This window comes from Dreissena polymorpha, chromosome 6 (assembly GCF_020536995.1).
Source record: "Dreissena polymorpha isolate Duluth1 chromosome 6, UMN_Dpol_1.0, whole genome shotgun sequence".
Classification (NCBI taxonomy): Eukaryota; Metazoa; Mollusca; class Bivalvia; order Myida; family Dreissenidae; genus Dreissena; species Dreissena polymorpha.
In genome coordinates, this window is record NC_068360.1 from 11306837 (window position 1) to 11325684 (window position 18848).

The 18848-nt window shown below is 34.8% G+C and overlaps 1 protein-coding gene and 1 long non-coding RNA gene across 2 annotated transcripts; one reads left to right on the plus strand and one right to left on the minus strand.

Moving 5' to 3' along the window:
* Positions 1–1223: 1223 nt before the first annotated feature.
* LOC127836308 (uncharacterized) lies at positions 1224–18048 on the minus strand. Its single transcript, XM_052362834.1, has 6 exons — positions 17920–18048; positions 16662–16835; positions 9444–9528; positions 3178–3577; positions 2510–2643; positions 1224–1832 (listed from the first exon to the last, which is right to left on the minus strand). The coding sequence occupies exons 3-6, from the start codon at positions 9452–9454 to the stop codon at positions 1676–1678; spliced, it is 702 nt and encodes a 233-aa protein (XP_052218794.1). The 5' UTR covers positions 9455–9528; positions 16662–16835; positions 17920–18048; the 3' UTR covers positions 1224–1675.
* On the plus strand, positions 5014–5628 carry LOC127836313 (uncharacterized). Its single transcript, XR_008028709.1, has 2 exons — positions 5014–5205; positions 5432–5628. It is a non-coding gene; the product is annotated as an uncharacterized LOC127836313 (long non-coding RNA).
* Positions 18049–18848: the final 800 nt, after the last annotated feature.

Below are 18848 nucleotides of genomic sequence, written 5' to 3' on the forward strand. Positions count from 1 at the left end.
TGTTATGAAACATCAGTTAATTAAAGTTAATTATATTAGTTTACAGTTTTATTGAATCAATACAATTGTGTGCAGCTTCAACAGAAGTAAAGCAGCGATGGTTTTACTGTATGCATCTTATAACTCATTTCACCCTATTCCAAGAATGAAATCACCATATTTTTCAAAATCAGTGGGTGAAAACCCTATTTCCGAAATAATTATCTGGGGCACTGAAACAACATATTTAATATAAGATTTTACAACGCAAAACTTTCCATTTTATTACCTATTTCACTACATGATTTTATTTTTTAATAACACATTTTATAGTGTTCACAACTAAGTTGATAATAATAGTAACGAAACGTCAACGAACAACAATTAATGGCGTTCTCATTCAGTCTTGGTAAACCGTGATAAATAAAATTACATCACACATCAACTAAAGAATCGAACAAAGCAATAATGTAAATTAAGTTATGACGATCTAAATATCAAATACTGAAACCGTTGATTAAATTAATGCATCTAATTGATCTTTTAAAGTTGTCATCAAACAATATAAAATACCTGAATGAGTTGACAACCATTTGCCGTACGACTTCTTTTCTGTTATTTGCGTTAGGACAAAATTAAATCTGAATAACAGTAGTTAATTAGAATAAATATATTTTCATTGTTCAGAACTTGGGAATATTTTGTATAATGTGTCATATACATGTAAATTGTGTTAATAAATTAGAAGCTATGAATAAATTAGAATTAGCAACTACAACTTGGCCAATTTACAAAGGACTGGACCATTATCATTTCATTAAAAAAACATTTGCAGTTCATTCAACAATAAATTTAATCAAAATATTGTTAATTATATACTAAATTCAGAGTTGCTTTTTCTCAACAGCGTTTTGTTTTTGAACCACGAAGCGCCAAAAACATACGTTTCTGATAAGGAAGTACGATACATAATATAGGTACAGAGAATTCATCGCAATTAATTCTGCGCACAAAGTTTATACTAATCCTCAAAAACGTAAATCAAATGTCCCTTTTAATGGTTACAAGATGACATGGTAATAATATATGCATTGGTTATTTAAACAAATAAATGATATATATATATATTCACAAGGGTGTACGATTTTTATTGGACCCGATCGATATCGAGTGCGACATTTCGTCTGTCTAAATGATGTATGCATACAGTGTGCATACGGTGTGCGACGAGCAAATACAGAAAACAGTTTTACAACATTTTATTAGTTAAGTTGCTGCTTTAGAAATGGTTGTGAACAAACAAAACGACAACTCATCAGAATTAGGTAAACGGAAGCTGCATGTGTCAAATTATCTTTCGCTGTAAAGACATGAGTAGTAACTAAAGTATTATCGTAATGTTATGAGCCTTGTTCTGAGAAGACTGGGCTTAATGCATGTACGTAAAGTGTCGTCTCAGATTAGTCTGTGCAGTCCGCACAGGCTAATCAGGGACGACACTTTTCGCTGAAACTAGATTTTCGGTAAAAAGGGACTTCCTTTAAACGAAAAATACTATTCAAGCTGAAAGTTTCGTCCCTAATTAGCCTGTGCGGACTGCACAGGCTAATCTGAGACGACACTTTACGCACATGCATTATGCCCAGTTTTCTCAAAACACGACACATATTATAAATAACAACAACAGTGGACGCTGTTAACCAACGGGAACGCTGCCTTGTCCGGACTGGAACTCGTTATAGAAATGTCCGAGACGCGTCAGGGTAGGGGAATCCCGGGCAAGTAGACTCATGGACGTGCGCACGAACCCGCCCACAGCATCGTCCTTGACCCGAGCCATGAACCACGAGTATCTGCGTATGATATAAGACTTATTAAAATCTCTGAGGACACGATCGGACTTGACCGGGGATCAATTCCGATGAAAAAAAATGAGTAAATTTAATGGAATATGAATGAACTCAATTGAAATGATGCAATTAAATGATATTTTCAATGTTGTGTAAAAGTGTAATGTTTCTAGTTATGAGAGGCCAAAACAATTACCTGCATAGCCGTTACATTCTTAGAGTTGCTTCACGTTAATTATTCAAAATTCAAAGTTATTAAATGCACTGTCACTAACAATGCGGTAAACAAGCTTTTACATAAGTATATCAATAAAAAAATTATAAAAAACTAAAATTAAATGCTTGCTAGGTTTAAAATGCAAATGCCCCATTTTGAGATCGTGTTGCGACCCTAATCGATTGCGACCAAAAAAGCTGGAACACTGTCCACATGCATTTACATATACATTTGATGATGGATTTGTATAATTTAAAAAGGATATAAATAGAAACTCAAAAATTATATATTATTCAGATATTAAAATATCAGTAAGATAGCCGAGGTATTCAAATTTTATGTATCTTTCGGTGTCGTACTGGCAACAGAAAACTAGCATAAAATAAAAGACTTACGGCAGTTAGCAAGAATTTCGCACTAACTGTTTGAACTTTTCTTATCAATATTGTTTTGCATTCACTACCTGAAAACATAGTTTGCCGCCTCCAACCTTGGAAGTAATGCCTGCATCAGACGCAGCTGCGAATCCTCGTCTGCCATATATGCGCAGCCGAACTCCGTCACCCAAATTTGCTTGTGGTAGCGATTGTAGAGCTTCTGTGATGGAAACATTGGCAACAATTATCATGGATAAGCAACATCATTATAAGTAAGCCGCGTTTTTTTATTATACATTATTGTCAATCACCCACATCAGCATCAGCTTAAGGTAGCAGCTGTGCAGTTTATGTTATGCAACCAAGCATAAGAAAACTGGATGAGGAGTGAGATGTAATGTGAGAATGTATAGCAATGAACATTGTCTCCGTTACTAAGAGCTGTTTATGGTATGTTTATGCTAGCATAGTTTTCAGTTAATAGGAGGATACATGAACTCAAGATGGATAAGCATAAACGTTGACATCAGGAATAATATATTCATGTTTTAATTATCCATTATGATATGAATATACATTGTTTGAAAAGTGAACTAAACTTTATATACGATAATGGTGCTTTATAAACGAAATGTTTAAATAAATCATGTATAAATATGCATAAAAACAGTAGGCATCTGCATCAACCAAAGACGATCTGATACAACAAGAAGTGTTAATTTCACCCATCGTTTTAGGAAAATAATTTACTAACCTGTAGATACGCCATTATCTCGTCTGCGTTACAACTGTACGCATGCGCAGCTAGGTAGTCAATGCGACAATTGTGGCATAAATGCAAAAACTGATCTAGCCAATGAAAATTCTGGGCTGCCGGAGCTGGGGCCACGAGTGGTATGCCTCCAGCAGCTTGCTCAATTAGGGGCCAGTAAGCTGCTGCTTCCTGTGGGGTCATGTTCGCCTGATCGCGCACATCCGGTTCGTTGAAACCAAGCACGTATTTCGAGTTGCTAGGTATGTGGATCCACCTGGAGACGTTGTTGCTATGCATGCTCCAGATCATTGGGACGAACTCTGGCATGTGAGCCTGCGGGCTGGGGCATTTGTTAGTGACGTACTGGTTATATAGGTTTAAGGCGTCTTCCCAGCCGTACCTGTGGAAACAATTAATCGATCACATGGTCAAAAGACAGTCAAACAACATTATAAGATCGTAGAAATGCGTGCGTATGGAAATTCCAATCGATACTTAACATTCATTTCAAATGTTAGAAATAAATCTCTAAATTATATTTTTTGCTAGGCATACATAATGATTATAAAATGCCGGACAGCTCTTCTTTCAAGTTTAAGACACAATTGCGTCATGAAATGTTCATGAATTTAAATAATAAACATCTATACACAAACAGTTGTTTTAATTGGGATAATGTTGAAAAAAGGCCTTGGCAAACAACGTAGACCCAGATGAGACGCCGCATGATGCGGCGTCTCATCAGGGTCTGCGCTGTTTGCTTAAAGGAATTTCTGTAAGAAATATTCTAAATATAGAAATAAATATACTTGACATCCCTAATTTTGGAAATAAATTGATCCAATTTAGGAGGATAGTAGAGTCCACTAGGCATAAATGGGTTAAAGACAGTAAATACAGTTTTACTTACCACCAAGACATGTTGTTGAGCACCCTAAAGTCATCGCACAGGAAGAAAGGCGCGTATGCGGACAAGCCTTTCTTCTGTGAAGCAGCTGCAAAGTGGGAACCCAGATATCCCAAACATCCTATAAGAAGATATATAGAAGGACTTGCTTTGTACATTTTGCTAAGACATTTGATTGATGCTATGCATATCTATGACTGAGATTGGGGACACATTTAATATTCACAATTGACCGAACCAGTACATGTTCGTGATTTCCATTTTACTAGATGACAACAGCGTTCATCAGATAAGAATAATTTGCTGCCTCAAGTTACACAGCGGAGAACGATACTAAAGAAGTATTTATTAAGAACGTGTATGTAAGATGTTAAAAACATCCTCAGATTAATAATATTTCGAAAAAGTCTTAAAGGTGAATATTTTTTCAAACGCATTCTACGTGATTGTGAATATGCACATTAAAATATTCTACCAACGTATTTACTTAGTACGTATATATGATCTTATTAAAAAGTTGTCCCATATTATTATGTGAACACTGTGGCTCAAGTTTGATGTAAGATGGTAGATTTTCTGTAGATGTTCAGCAGAAAGCATAGCTATGCACTGTATCTACATGTTGTTCAAATAAGAATTCATCGGTATACAATATATTTTCATCAGATGTTCTAATAAGAGTGCACAGCTGTGTAATAGATCTTTATCAGACGTTCACATTAACCCATTTACGCCTAGTGGACTCTTCCAACCTTCCAAATTGGATCAATTTATTTCCAAAATTAGGGATGTCAAGTATATTTATTTCTATATTTAGACTATTTTTTACAGATATTCCTTAAGCAAACAGCGCCGACCCTGATGAGACGCCGCATCATGCGTCTGGGTCTACGCTGTTTGCCAAGGCCTTTTTTAAGACGCTAGGCATACATGGGTTTATATAACGTATTGCTATGCACTAGATCTTCGCCAGATGTTTAAATAAGAATGCATAACTACAAATAAGATCTTCGTCGGATGTTCGAAACAGAATACCTATGTGCGTTTGGAACTTCTTTAGAATTTTAGAAGAATAGACATACATCAGGAGATCTTCATTACATGAAAACATGAATGAAAAGGTACGTGTTCGATCTTTATAAGATGTGTAAATATGGATATCTATACTTAGGCCTTCACCAGATGTTCAAATGAAAATGTATTGATAAGAATTAAATCGTCATCAGATGTGTAAATCTGATTGTAATGGTACGCCCAATATAGTCATAAACAGTGAGAATCTAAACACATAGCTTTGCGCTTGATCTTCATATTATGTGCAGGTCAAAATACATAAATTTGTTCTAGGTCTACAACGGCAATGATACTAGAGATGCTAGAGAGACTAGCGCGTATGCTGATAAGCCTTTCTTCTGAGAAGCAGCTCTAGAACAAAGAACAAGAAGTCCCAAACATAATAGAAGTAATAAAGACTCTCATAATTTAAGCATTTTGCTATCAATGCGCGACCTGTATTTATTCCTCGATCTACAGCCTTTTAAATGCGACGTTCTTATTTATGTTTGATCGAACAACATGCACAAGTACGTGAGTGTACTGGTTGGCCAGGTTAGAACAGCGATAGATAGACGTAGGATGTATTAGGAAATGGTTCGTTTCACCATTCTAGTTTCTCTATCAGAACATATAGTAAGAGAGGACGAGGCACAAACATTTTACCATCATAAACGCATACTTCTGCAAGGCAAATTGTAACTTAGCAATGTCTTCGAATTACTTCTCCGTGTCCTCAACGTAGCTTATAAAACTGGTTCACGTATCGTATTTCTTAAAACACAGACTTCTTTACATATAGAGGTATCTTCGCCATTTAATCGGACTAACCACAATAGGATATTTGCTTCGGTAAAAATGGTATTGTAGTTATGCTGACTTAATATAATAATTGTCAAAAAGATTATTTATAATTGCATGTTTATGACTTGTGAGATTTAACACTTCACTATATGATTTAATTTATTAATAACACATTTTATTATAATGTTCACAACTAAGTTGATAATAATAGTAACAAAGCGTCAAGGAACAAAAATGGCGTCCTCATTCAGTCTTAGTGAACTGTGATAAATAAAATTAAATCACAGATCAACTAAAAAATCGAACATAACAAACTTTTAAATTAGGTTATGATTATATAACTATCAAATACTGAAACCGTTGATTAAATTGATGGCTTTAATTGATCTTTTAAAGTTGTCATCAATTTTTTTTATGTACCTCAAAGACAACCAGTTGCCGTACGACTTCTTTACTGTTATTTGTGTAAGGAAACACTCAAATCTGATTAACACTAGTTAATTTGAATAAATAGTTTTTAATTGTTCATAACATGGGCATTATTTGTATAGTGTGTCATATAAGTTGTGTTTTTAAATTAAAAGCTATGAATAAATAAGAATTTGCAAAAGATACAACAATCTGGTCAAATTACAATGGACTGGACCAATATCTTAAGACGATTATCATTACACTCAAACAAGGCATTAATAGACTTTGAAATTGAAGTTCATTCAACAATAAATTTAATCAAAATATTGTTAATTATATACTAAACTCAGTGTTTTTTTCTCGACAGCGGTCTTACTACGTAAGCGGCGTTTTGTTTCGATAATGAACAACGAAGCGCCGAAAACGTACGTTTCTGACAAGGAAGTACATACATAATGCCGGTACAGAAAATTCATCGCAATGGACTTTTCACACACAGTTTATACTACTCATCAAATACGCAAAACAAATATCGTTATAATAGAAATACGATGGCATGGAAATAATATATGCATTGGTTATTTAAACAAATAATTATATTATATATTCACAAGGGTGGACGTTTTTTTGTATTGGACCCGATCGATATCGAGTGCGACATTTCGTCTGTCTGAATGTTTTGTACATACTTTGTGCATACTGTGTGCATACTATGTGCACACTGTGTAACGAGCAAATACAGAAAACAGTTTTACATTTTATTAGTTAAGTTGCTGCTTTAGAAATGGTTGTGAACAAACAAAACGATAACTAATGAGAATTTGGTAAACGCAAGCTGCATGTGTCAAATTACCTTTCGATGTATAGACAGAGTAGTAAATAAAGTATAATCGTTATATTATAAATCACAACAAAAGTGGACGCGGTTAACCGACGGGAACGCTGCCGTGTCCGGGCTGGAACTCGTTATAGAAATGTCCGAGACGCGTCAGGGTAGGAGAATCTCGGAAAAGTAGACTCATGGACGTGCGCACGAACCCGCCCACAGCATCGTCCTTTACCCGAGCCATGAACCACGAGTATCTGTATACGTATATTAGAATAATTCAAATCGATGAGGACACGATCGGACTTGACTGTGGATGAATTTCGATGTAATTTTTTTTTTAGAAAACTTGATTGAATATGAATGAACGTAGTTGAATGATGCAATTAAATGAATATTTTGAATGTTGTGTAAAATTGTAATGTTTCCAGTTTTGAGAGGCTAAAACAATTATCTGAATAAACCGTTACACTTTTAAAGTTGATTAACTTCAATTATTCAAAATTCAAAGTTATTAAATGCACTGTCGCTCACAATACGTCAAACAATCTTTTACATAAGTATATCATTAAACAAATATAAAAACTAAAATTAAATGCTTGCTAGGTTTAAAATGCAAATGTCCCATTAGTAGGTCGTGTTGCAACCCTAATCGATTGCGACCAAAAAAGCTTCAACACTGTCCACATGCATTGACAAATGCATTTAATGATGGATTGTTATAATTTAAAGAAAATAAAAATAGCAATTCATGACAACAATTATAAATTATTCAAATATTAAAATATCAGTAGTATATCCGAAGTTTTAATAGTTTATGTATGTATTCCAGTGTCATATCGATAATAGAAAACTAGCATAAAATAAAAGAATTAGTTTGACATTGATTTGCATTCACTACCTGAAAACATAGTTTGCCGCCTCCAACATAGGAAGTAACGCCTGCATCAGACGCAGCTGCGAATCCTCGTCTGCCATATAGGGGCAGCCGAACTCCGTCAACCAAATTTGCTTGTGGTAGCGATTGTAGAGCTTCTGTGATGGAAACATTGGCAACAAATTAAGTTAACTGCGTTTTCATTATACATTGTTGTCAATCAACCACATCAGCTAAAGGTAGCAGCTGTGCAGTTTATGTTATTCAACCAAGCATAGGAAAAGTGGATGAAATGAGAAGTGAGATGTAATGTGAGAATGTATACCAATTGTCTCCGTTACTAAGAGCTGTTTATGGTAGCATAGTTTGTGGTATATAGGAGGATACATGAACTTAAGATAGAAAAAAATAAACGTTGACATCAGGAATAATATATTAATGTTTTAAATATTCGTTATGATCTGATTATACATTGTTTGAAAAGTGAACTAAACTTAAAATACGTTGATCACGCTTTATAATCCAAATGTTTAAATAAATAAATCCCGTATATATATGCATACAAAAGAAGGCATCTGCATCAACCAAAGGCGATCTGATACCACAATAAGTGTTTATTTCACCCATCGTTTTAGGAAAATAATTTACTAACCTGTAGATACGCCATTATCTCGTCTGCGTTACAACTGTACGCATGCGCAGCTAGGTAGTCAATGCGACAATTGTGGCATAAATGCAAAAACTGATCTAGCCAATGGAAATTCTGGGCCGCCGGAGCTGGGGCCACGAGTGGTATGCCTCCAGCAGCTTGCTCAATTAGGGGCCAGTAAGCTGCTGCTTCCTGTGGAGTCATGTTCGCCTGATCGTGCACATCCGGTTCGTTGAAACCAAGCACGTATTTCGAGTTGCTAGGTATGTGGATCCACCTGGAGACGTTGTTGCTATGCATGCTCCAGATCATTGGGACAAACTCTGGCATGTGAGCCTGCGGTGTTGGGCATTTGCTGGTGACGTACTAGTTATATAGGTTCAAGGCGTCTTCCCAGCCGTACCTGTCGAAACAATTAAATAGATGACATGGTCCAAAGACAAACAAACTACCTTATAAGACCGTAGACATTCGTGCGTCTTGAAATTCCAATCATTAAATACTTAGCATTCTTTCAAATGTTATTAATATATCTCTAAATTATTTTTCGCTAGGCATATATAGTGACAATAATATGCCAGAAAGCCCTTCGTTCAAGTTTAAGAAACCATTACGTCATGAAATGTTCTTCAATTTAAGTCATAAAAATCTACACCCAGACAGTTGTTTTTATTGAGATAATGATGACGCTAATTACTGAAACTTAACGATGCAAGACAGTAAATTCATTTTTACTAACCACCAAGACATGTTGTTGAGCACCCTGAAGTCATCGCACAGGAAGAAAGGCGCATATGCGGACAAGCCTTTCTTCTGTGAAGCAGCTGCAAAGTGGGAAACCAGATATACCAAACATTCTATAAGAAGATATATAGAAGGACTTGCTTTGTTCATTTTGCTAAGACCTGCGATTGATGCTATCTATATCTATGACTGAGATTGGGAACAAAATGTTTGAATTCCGGGCAGTTATTAACATGGCAAAATGTTTCAGTTCATATACAAAGAGATTTGATAGCAAACGGGATAGAAAACTACTTTACTTTGCCTGCAAAATATACGTATTTGTTGCACTTAATTATATAGATAAAAGTTTTAGTACATATAAAAAGAAGTTAGGTAGCAAAAAGGATGAACATACAAATTATGCACATGATCACAAAATAAGTGTATTGAAATCTTAAGTAGGTCATGCCATCGGGACGAAGACGCACGGACGGAGTAGATATTTGTCATGTGCGCCCTACCCAATATACTTTATTATTTTCGACAACATGATGTATATAAACATGGGTAATGAGAGCATACAATAACAGTCTTATCGCGTATATATAAAATTAATATTCACACGTTATGTACACTATAATAAGGGGTTGCACTAGGGTACCAGATAGATGAAAGTGCGCACGTTTGCATCTTCCAGTGATGTATGGAAGTTTATTGACTGATTGATTTCCCCTTTTGTTATAGGGAGCTAGCTACAGCTCAGAGTGAGACGGAAAAGGAGGGTCTCGCGGAGCCCTGGATATGTTATTTATAGCGTTTGTGTTATAAAGATAGAGTAGAGACCCTCTGTGGTGGTTGTACGTCCTATTGGTATTCGTATTTGAGAAAATATACCCTTCTGTCATTTTAGTTTGTTTTTAGATGGTTGATATGGTATAGAGTGAGGTGTTGTTAACTAGTTAATTTGTTTCTAGACACATGTTGGAAACAAGACATTGGTAACTGGGTTTTCGGCCTTGATCTACCTAAATTCAGACATTACCAATGCCTTTCTTAGCGGTTTTAGAGATAGAGGAGATAGACGTCGGCGAGACGGTGTACGAAATACACCTATGGCAACCGGTCACCGAAATACTGCTCTGTGCTTGTATTGTGCTTTGAGAGTATATTATAAAGATATAATTCACGATTTCTTTTGTATCTTTGTTTGATGGCGTTATACTGTTCTGATCGTTTTTGACTTGGAGCATGAAGTTGGTGACTCGGCGTGCGGCATACACCTAAGACAGCCGGTCACCGAGAACATGCTCCGTTTTTTATTGGTTAATATGATTTTGTCGGCAATATGAGAGATATATGTAACATTTGTTGTATGGTTGCTCTATGTTGTTGTATGTTAGGTGTCTACATCCACTGCAACATAAACGAGCCGAATATATATGCAGGATTTTACTAAACACATTCCTAAAGTATCAAATGCTCTAAAATGCTTAATAAGTCATTTCCAACACGAAACATAACTTACCGTGTAATTAAAATTAACATCTCCATACTATTTACTTGGCAAATGTTGAACTAAGGGAGGTAATTATAATGTTGCAGTGAAGAAACATAAAGCATCTAATTCGACCATGACACCTTTGCCGTCCTTGATAAACCAATGCTAATCTGAGACGACACTTTACGCACATGTGTTGAACGCCGTTTTCTCAGAACGAGGCTCAAATATTATATACTCTGTTTTATGTTATCTATTGATGGCTTTATATGGTATTGATTTATCCATAATTCTTAAAGGCCCATTTATAGTCCGGCAGAAAAGTGACCATATTTCACTTTACCCGACATTGGGGTGTATAGTAAATGCTAAGGTGTTATTTGTTAGGGGACATGCTAATGATTAAGAATCCAAATGATGCTGATCTGGTATCTTTTGGGGTTTATAGAAATTCAAGATGGCGGCCATTTTTGGTCTGTTTGTTTAAAAAAATAGAAATGCACCATTGTATGTATTATAATTTCTTGTTGATATAGTAAACCATGTAAAATGAGTAAAGAAATTCAAACGTGTGTTATAAAAAAAATGAAGATGGCGTCCAACATGGCTGCCGGAATCGATTTAGCTGCTCAAAAATTGCTCATAAAACCAACATCATACCCAAATGTTCACTTAAAATGATAAATATGAAAAAATAAGACAATTTAGTAGCAATTAAGCGTTTAATAAGTGTTCGTTTTAATGCCTGTCAATAATTCATATGCAGAGTATAGTATAACAAGAACATATTTACATAATATTGACCATTGGAGAAAAGTTGTACTGTGTACAGTAACAGCAAATTCGTCATAAGTATGATTTAAATTATGAAAATACACCGGTGTCATCAATGTCATAAAGCACATTAAATATCAATTGAAACACCATAAAACGTATTATTCCACATGTGTTCACTAAGGTCATGATAAGGTCACATTTTTCTAACGTCATGCTATAACGTAGTATGTATAGTAGTTTAGCTCATGTTGGGAGCTGTTGTCAGGCATAGAGTGATGTTCTAATGTAAATATTATTTCAGTTCCCATGTTTGTCTTTCGTACCAACAATTACATAACGCAATATACCATTATTCCCCATCTTTCCTTCCTCATGGACAGAGCAAGTTATCTCATTAGCTTGTTTTGTCTGCTCATTGTTAAATTGTTTTATGTCAACCTGAATCTTTTGACGAGCGCAAAAGATAGTACATGATAGTCGCGCTTTTTACACGTGCACTCATGTGTTAAACATCGGCTATCGCGTATACATCCACATTTTATTATTTAAAGCACATTGAGGGGAGCTTAAGCAACATTTGATGCTACTGTAATTGATCAGATCTGGGGGCCTGCATCTCATGCGTGTGAACCCGTTTCACATTTGCATAGAATGCTTCCGTGGTTGGCGACAAGGGGTGACATAGACTTACCCTTCTTCCCTACCCTGGTTTCCCAAAGGTTCTGTCTTGTAATACACGATTGCTCTGTATCAGTATTTCCATAGCATTCTGACAAATATTCCCTAACATTTTCGTTCATACAAGCTGTCATATAGCCTAACAGTGTGATGCAGTTGCCTGCGTTCAGCATCTGAGTATATGTTCCCTTATCGATACCAAACTATCCAGCCTCCTTATTGCATCCAAACAGCTGTTGTTCGTTCTCAGTGACATCTTGTATCATAGTTTGTGGATGTAGAGACATGTCACCCGTTAGATCGACATCTTTGCTACATTGGTTTGTCTACCCGACCTCGCAACACTTTTGGTGCTGAACCCTATGTATCTGCCAAACACTACGTAGACATCGCATTTATTCAGATTTTGTTTTATAAGAAATAATGCCTTAATCAAGCAATCAACCAACAATTTAGACGTACGACTGGTCCATGATATGCTGTTAAAATTATTCTTTAAGTTAGTGAATACCTTGCGCAACAATTCCTCTATCACTATTCGTAATGCCCGTACATTCTGTGGATATTTCTCCCAATAAGGAGCTTGGAGATGCAGCTCTTCCAAACAATTATTTGACATAAGCGTTCCCACTGACCCCACAAGTAATTTTTAAACACTTTTCACTCATCAAATAGAGGTAACCTTGGTTAACTGTTATTAAATGTTTTTGGAACATAGTTAAACATTATAATTAATTCATTTGCTAGTCTATGCTTACCCGAGGTTAATCAAACGGCTGTAAATCGTTTGTGCTTAACGAATATGTGTACATGATGTTTGCACCTAGTGTTTTATGCAGTAGCTTTGTATGTTAACTATGGTTGCTTAGTTTCCTTGTCAGTAATCTCTTCTTGTTTAGGTAAAATAATACACGCAAGGGTTTTTAGAGGGTATTATTGAATGGTCTTTGCAAAATACCATTCAGAAATACAATTATTTCAGTTTGTATAGCATGAAATTTCGATTTAATGTAGTGGAAATGGAATTTTAACGGCAATTATTTGCATAAGTAACCATATTGGCAGCAATCTTGCGTATACTCTTTAATTTCATTTCAAATAAACCACTTTAAAAACATAAATCATCAAAACATCATTATATTTTAGGCTGAAAAGATCCCAAGAAATGGATTAAGTAATTATTATTTCTCCATATACGTTAACATTCTGAAAACGGCGGTCATCTTGGACGCCATCTTGGATTTCTCAAAATCCTTTAAGATACCAGCCTGGCATCATTTGGATTCTTCATCAGTGGCATGTTTTCTAACAAAAACACTTCAACATTTACTATACACAACAATGTTGGGTATATGTCATTTTCTGCCGGACTATTATTCCAACATTTCGTTTATTTGAGATGCCCAGTTATTTGTATTGTAGTTTTCTCAAATTGTTTGGTAATATATTTTTTTATTATGAGGTTTTCCTATGCGAATTAAGAATTGTAATAAACGCCGTACATTATAAAAATTTATTTACATAAGGTTAGTAAGAATGTCAATATTTTGTTATCATATAAAAATTATTTTTAAAATATACTCAAAAACATAATGTTGAAACTGATATAAATGTTACAAATAACAATCTAAAAACATTCCAAGGCATATTTTGTAAACTTTTTGAGTACCAGCTGTTTGCAAATGGAATGTATACAATATATAATCCCAGTGAATTGTTCTTATGGAACTAGTTGGCATAATTGTGTAATTGACTTATAAAACATTAAGTCATTTAATGATTGTCTATACAACAATATGATATGAACAGTGCAAAAAAAGATTATATTGACGTCGCCTCAAACTTCCTCTGTAGTACAGTTTGCAAATTTGATGAGACACTTAAAGAATATCGACCCAGTGTTCATGAACACATGAGCTTAATATACGCTAGCGTTTTATATGATGGCTTTTATTGATAGCATCTCTTCTTGTACATTCGGTGAGAACAATGTTTTTCATTTGCAAACATCAACACTATCACACACAAATAATAATAATAAAACTCGGGGATGCAAAACTAGATAAAAAGCGCGCAACACGCACTGCTCGCATTGAACATTGCCTGATGGTATTTCGTCATATAATTTTAAATTGTTTGGTCTTTTATAACGATATGCGTGAAAAGAATGTACACACAAGTAATGGAGAGTAAGTTGGTTCCTTTTCCTAGTTCCTTATTCCTTATTCGAATAAGGAATAAGGAACTGTTCCTTATTCCTCATTCACGCGTTACAAATTTGTAAAAATTTCTGAAGTAAATCAAACGAAATAACTCGAATACATTTACTTTATGTATTACGTTACATATTCATGTTTCTCCTTCGCGCTTGCATAGGATTTCTTGTTTAAACCGAACCGATATTTTCTTATTCGAATACTAACTTCACCTCAACAAAACTTAAAGCATTTCTATTATGTTTTAAGTTATGATAATCTAGTTCCTTATTCAGTTTGAATGAGGAATAAGGAACTGGTTCCTTATTCCTTATTCAAATCGAATAAGGAACTGGAATGTTCTTTCTATAAATTATAAATCAAAATGAACCAACGAGACGAATAACTCATCGAAAATTATTGCAAATGTATGTCGGGTGTAAAAATATTAATTGCAGTACGTTTCTACTTTGTTTTGTTTTGTTATAACATAGTTCCTAATTCGGTTTGAATAAGGAATAAGGAATCAGTTCCGTATTCCTTTTTCAATCCGAATAAGGAACTAGGTTATCATTCAATGAAACTTAGTAGAAATGTACTGCAATTAATGTTTTTGATACCCAACCTACATTTACAATGATTTTCATTGATTTTTTGGTCTCTTTGGTTCATTTAAATATATGATAAGTATGAAAATGCCAGTTCCTTATTCGATTTGAAAAAAGGAATAAGGAACCACTTCCTTATTCCTTATTTGCACTGAATAAGGAACTGTGTAATTATTGAAGAATACTAGGTAAACATATATTGCAATAAATATTTTTAACTTCGAACCTACATAAACCATGATTTTCATCGACATTTACTATTTTTTGGTTAATTTCAATTTATGTTTGAGTAAGGCAATACCATTGCCTTATTATAGTCTTCATAATACTTGTTTTCAGCGTGTATCGTCACATAGAATATAAAAAGAAATGTGACATAACCCACACACCATCTAAAATATAACATATCCGAAAGTGATTGTTCGAAATACAGGCATACGAATAAGGAACTAACTTAATGCCCAATTCCTTTTCAGGGGCCATAATTTCGGATACTTAAATTCGGATCATTCTAGAATAGCACAGCTTCATATTCTTTATTATTGGCGATGTTTAGTGTAAGATTTGTTATTTATATCTCTGGTACAGTTCTTGAAGTCTTATCTGACCCTGAACTTTAGTCAAGACTATATGATAGCTGAAAACTAAACATGTTTTTTATATCTTGTTCCGTTTTCATACGAAAGGAACCCCACGCACTCCAATGGACATTTACTTAAACATAAAGGGAATACATAGTATATATATATTATATAATACTTTGTTTTTGTAATATGTCCTTGCAGTATATAATACTTTGTTTTTGTAATATGTCCTTGCAGACATAACGGTTTTGAACCATAAAGCCATTAATACGTGTCTGTCGTTCGCAATTATAGGTATGTTAAAAATTAAGTTGTAAATTGTAAAGACACAAATTATACATTTTGCATTGTTTTAAGTCTGTTTATAAATGTAACTTACAAATAAACGCGCCTCATTCATTCATATACAGGCTATTGATAGTGCTTTGTTACGACCAATGTCGAGTATGTGCTCAGTTTATGTTAAGTATTAGTAAATGTTCGAATAGACCAAAATTTAAATTCGTCCCTGGGACTCGGTAAATGTTGGGCCCAGTTATGACTTCAATGACTTATAAACATTTAAGGCTGCCTTACTAAATAAATATACTTCCTATTATCACACAAAGTTTAACACATACATGTACGCTCTGCCAAGTTTCAACCACTTACGTTTCTGATATCTGACTGTTTTTAGAGTTGTACAACGGATTTTTTCGATTGAAAAATACTCAACGTCCCATAATGCAACTTAAATGCAACTCTTTAAACATAAAATAGCTCGACGAAAATAAATTTGTTTAGCAGGAACATTGATTGTGTATAATATTGTTTTTCTTAACTCTTTGTCACCTAGTGATAAAGCACCTAACGGCGTAAATAACATAAAGTCCATTTCGTTCATTTGCTTACCTGGGCACGTCTGCGTGTTGCAGTTATATGTTTCCGTGGTGTTCCCGAAGCACTCCGAACCATGGGGTGCTTCCGGATCATCGAATATGCAGGTTCTAATCCTTGTAAGCGTGCCGCAAGCACAGGTCACACTGCACGCAGTGAAGTTTTTCCAGTTCGACCAGTGACCAGCAACTAATGTGCAAGCATACGATACGAATCTTCATGCGAGTGTTATTTTGAAAACACGTTTTATATTTAAAAAAATATGTTTATTAACACACCTTATTGGTAAATACATATTGACTATACATACGCATTATACAAAAGTAATTTTGCAAGAGACACTATTGGAAAATTTGAGTTTAAATGTAAATGAATAAAATGAGTGACTTACTATAAACGCAACTTTCATAAGCCGTTATGATTCTCGCTAAATACATGTAGACTACTTGTACTCAATAATGGATAATTCTTATGCACTGGATGCACTGTATAAAAAGTGTTTATATTTACCGCCATATGTACATAATAATGGAACACTGCCCCGCCTGCCATTTGTTGGTGCCTTATAAAACACATTTAGTGTAGCGTATCTAAACTGATTCCGCCCAAATGATTACATATCAATAAAACATTGAAACCACAATGGTCCTCAATATTTGTGTGTAGCATCGTATCGAGGCCATCTACACAGTTTGTTAAAATCATGCGCCTGTGATCACAACTGGCAACGATATAGTGATCACACGATTTACATAGACCTACATACAAAATAACTTCTTCTTAGAAACCACAAGTCACAGAGCTTTGTAAGAAGGTACGTATCACCAAAAAGAAGTAATTTACAATGTTTGTACCAATCATCCCCCCCTGAGGTTAACACTGCCTACGCCACAAGAATGGTAATATTTGGCATTTAATACGTTTGAGATAAATATTTTTTTTATGTGATTATAAAAATCATATAAACTCATATTTCAACATGCATCCATTAATCATACATATTTGGTATTTGCTAAATGACATCATATTGTGGTCTTTTACAAACATTGTTCAAATTATGGCCCCTTAAGTGAAAACAGACCAAGCCTGATTGTACACAAAGTGGGGCGAAATAGGTGCATGTTGGCTGTCTTGTTTGCTATGTCATATAGCATAGAAGCGTCCTATTAAGTTTTACGATCAGATTTCACAAAAAGTGTTAATGACTTTTTTCCATGTCTGTCGGTTATTTGATATTTAAATTGAATTCTTTACATTCATAATGCCAACCTACTTGGACATTTTTCTGTATTGCATCTTATGGTTTCATCTAAGGAACCACTGCACGGTTTGCCATGTGGAGCGGTGGGAGGCGAGTAATCGCAAGTGCGATGTCGGCTTTGAGTTCCATTAGCACAGCTTTTTTAACATGCGTCCCAGCTTCCCCAGGCAGACAGCTTGCCATCAACTGAAGAGTGGTTTAAATTATAAATATCAATACATTGTAACATATAAAGTCACCTGGTTTAAAATGTTACGGGTTACACTCATAAACTGTTAAATAAATAGGTACATTTGTGTATGTATACATTGATGCAAAACTATTAAGCTATAACAAGAAATAACAAATAATATTTTGGAATTGAGACTCATGGATACATGTGATTTGGAAATTCTAACGCATCGGTTTCCCAACTAATAAACGTACCTAGGGACATGTCTGACATGTAGTTAGATGCTTGTCTGCCAAACCTCTATACCATCGCGATATTAAAAGCCTTGATTTGTATTTTTGTCAATGTTTTACTGATGCAACAAACCAAATGTTTCATTTCTTAACATACTGGCAATATAAATCTACCTGCATCGATATTTATGCTAGTGCATTTCTCGCAATAAAGGTACATTTAAAAAAAGTAGGCACCGGGTGTGATTGTGGTGTTTGTGACGTCAGTCCTTGAGGCGCTGGATGGCTTGACTTCGCAATAACCAACCGACATATTAATGTCATCTACAGCAATGTCACCTTGATAGCCATTGCCAATTATCCCACTTAGGAGAATCTGCGAAAGATATATGTGAACTCATGCATGTTTTTGATTTTCCAATTCGTTTGTGTAGACAATTATCTGAATAAAACTTGTGAAAACGGTCAAATACTTATTCCAGCAGTTCTTACCGAATAACTTTGATTCGAATTAAGTGGCACTTGTCCTTCTTTCC

Bases quoted from the DNA above. Each gene is read 5' to 3' on its own strand.
- LOC127836308 (XM_052362834.1), bottom strand. The intron at 2,644-3,177 runs GTTAGTAAATTA...TTTCCATCACAG, and splicing joins AGATAATGGCGTATCTACAG to AAGCTCTACAATCGCTACCA. The intron at 1,833-2,509 runs GTAGTGAATGCA...TATCATACGCAG, and splicing joins GCGGCAAACTATGTTTTCAG to ATACTCGTGGTTCATGGCTC.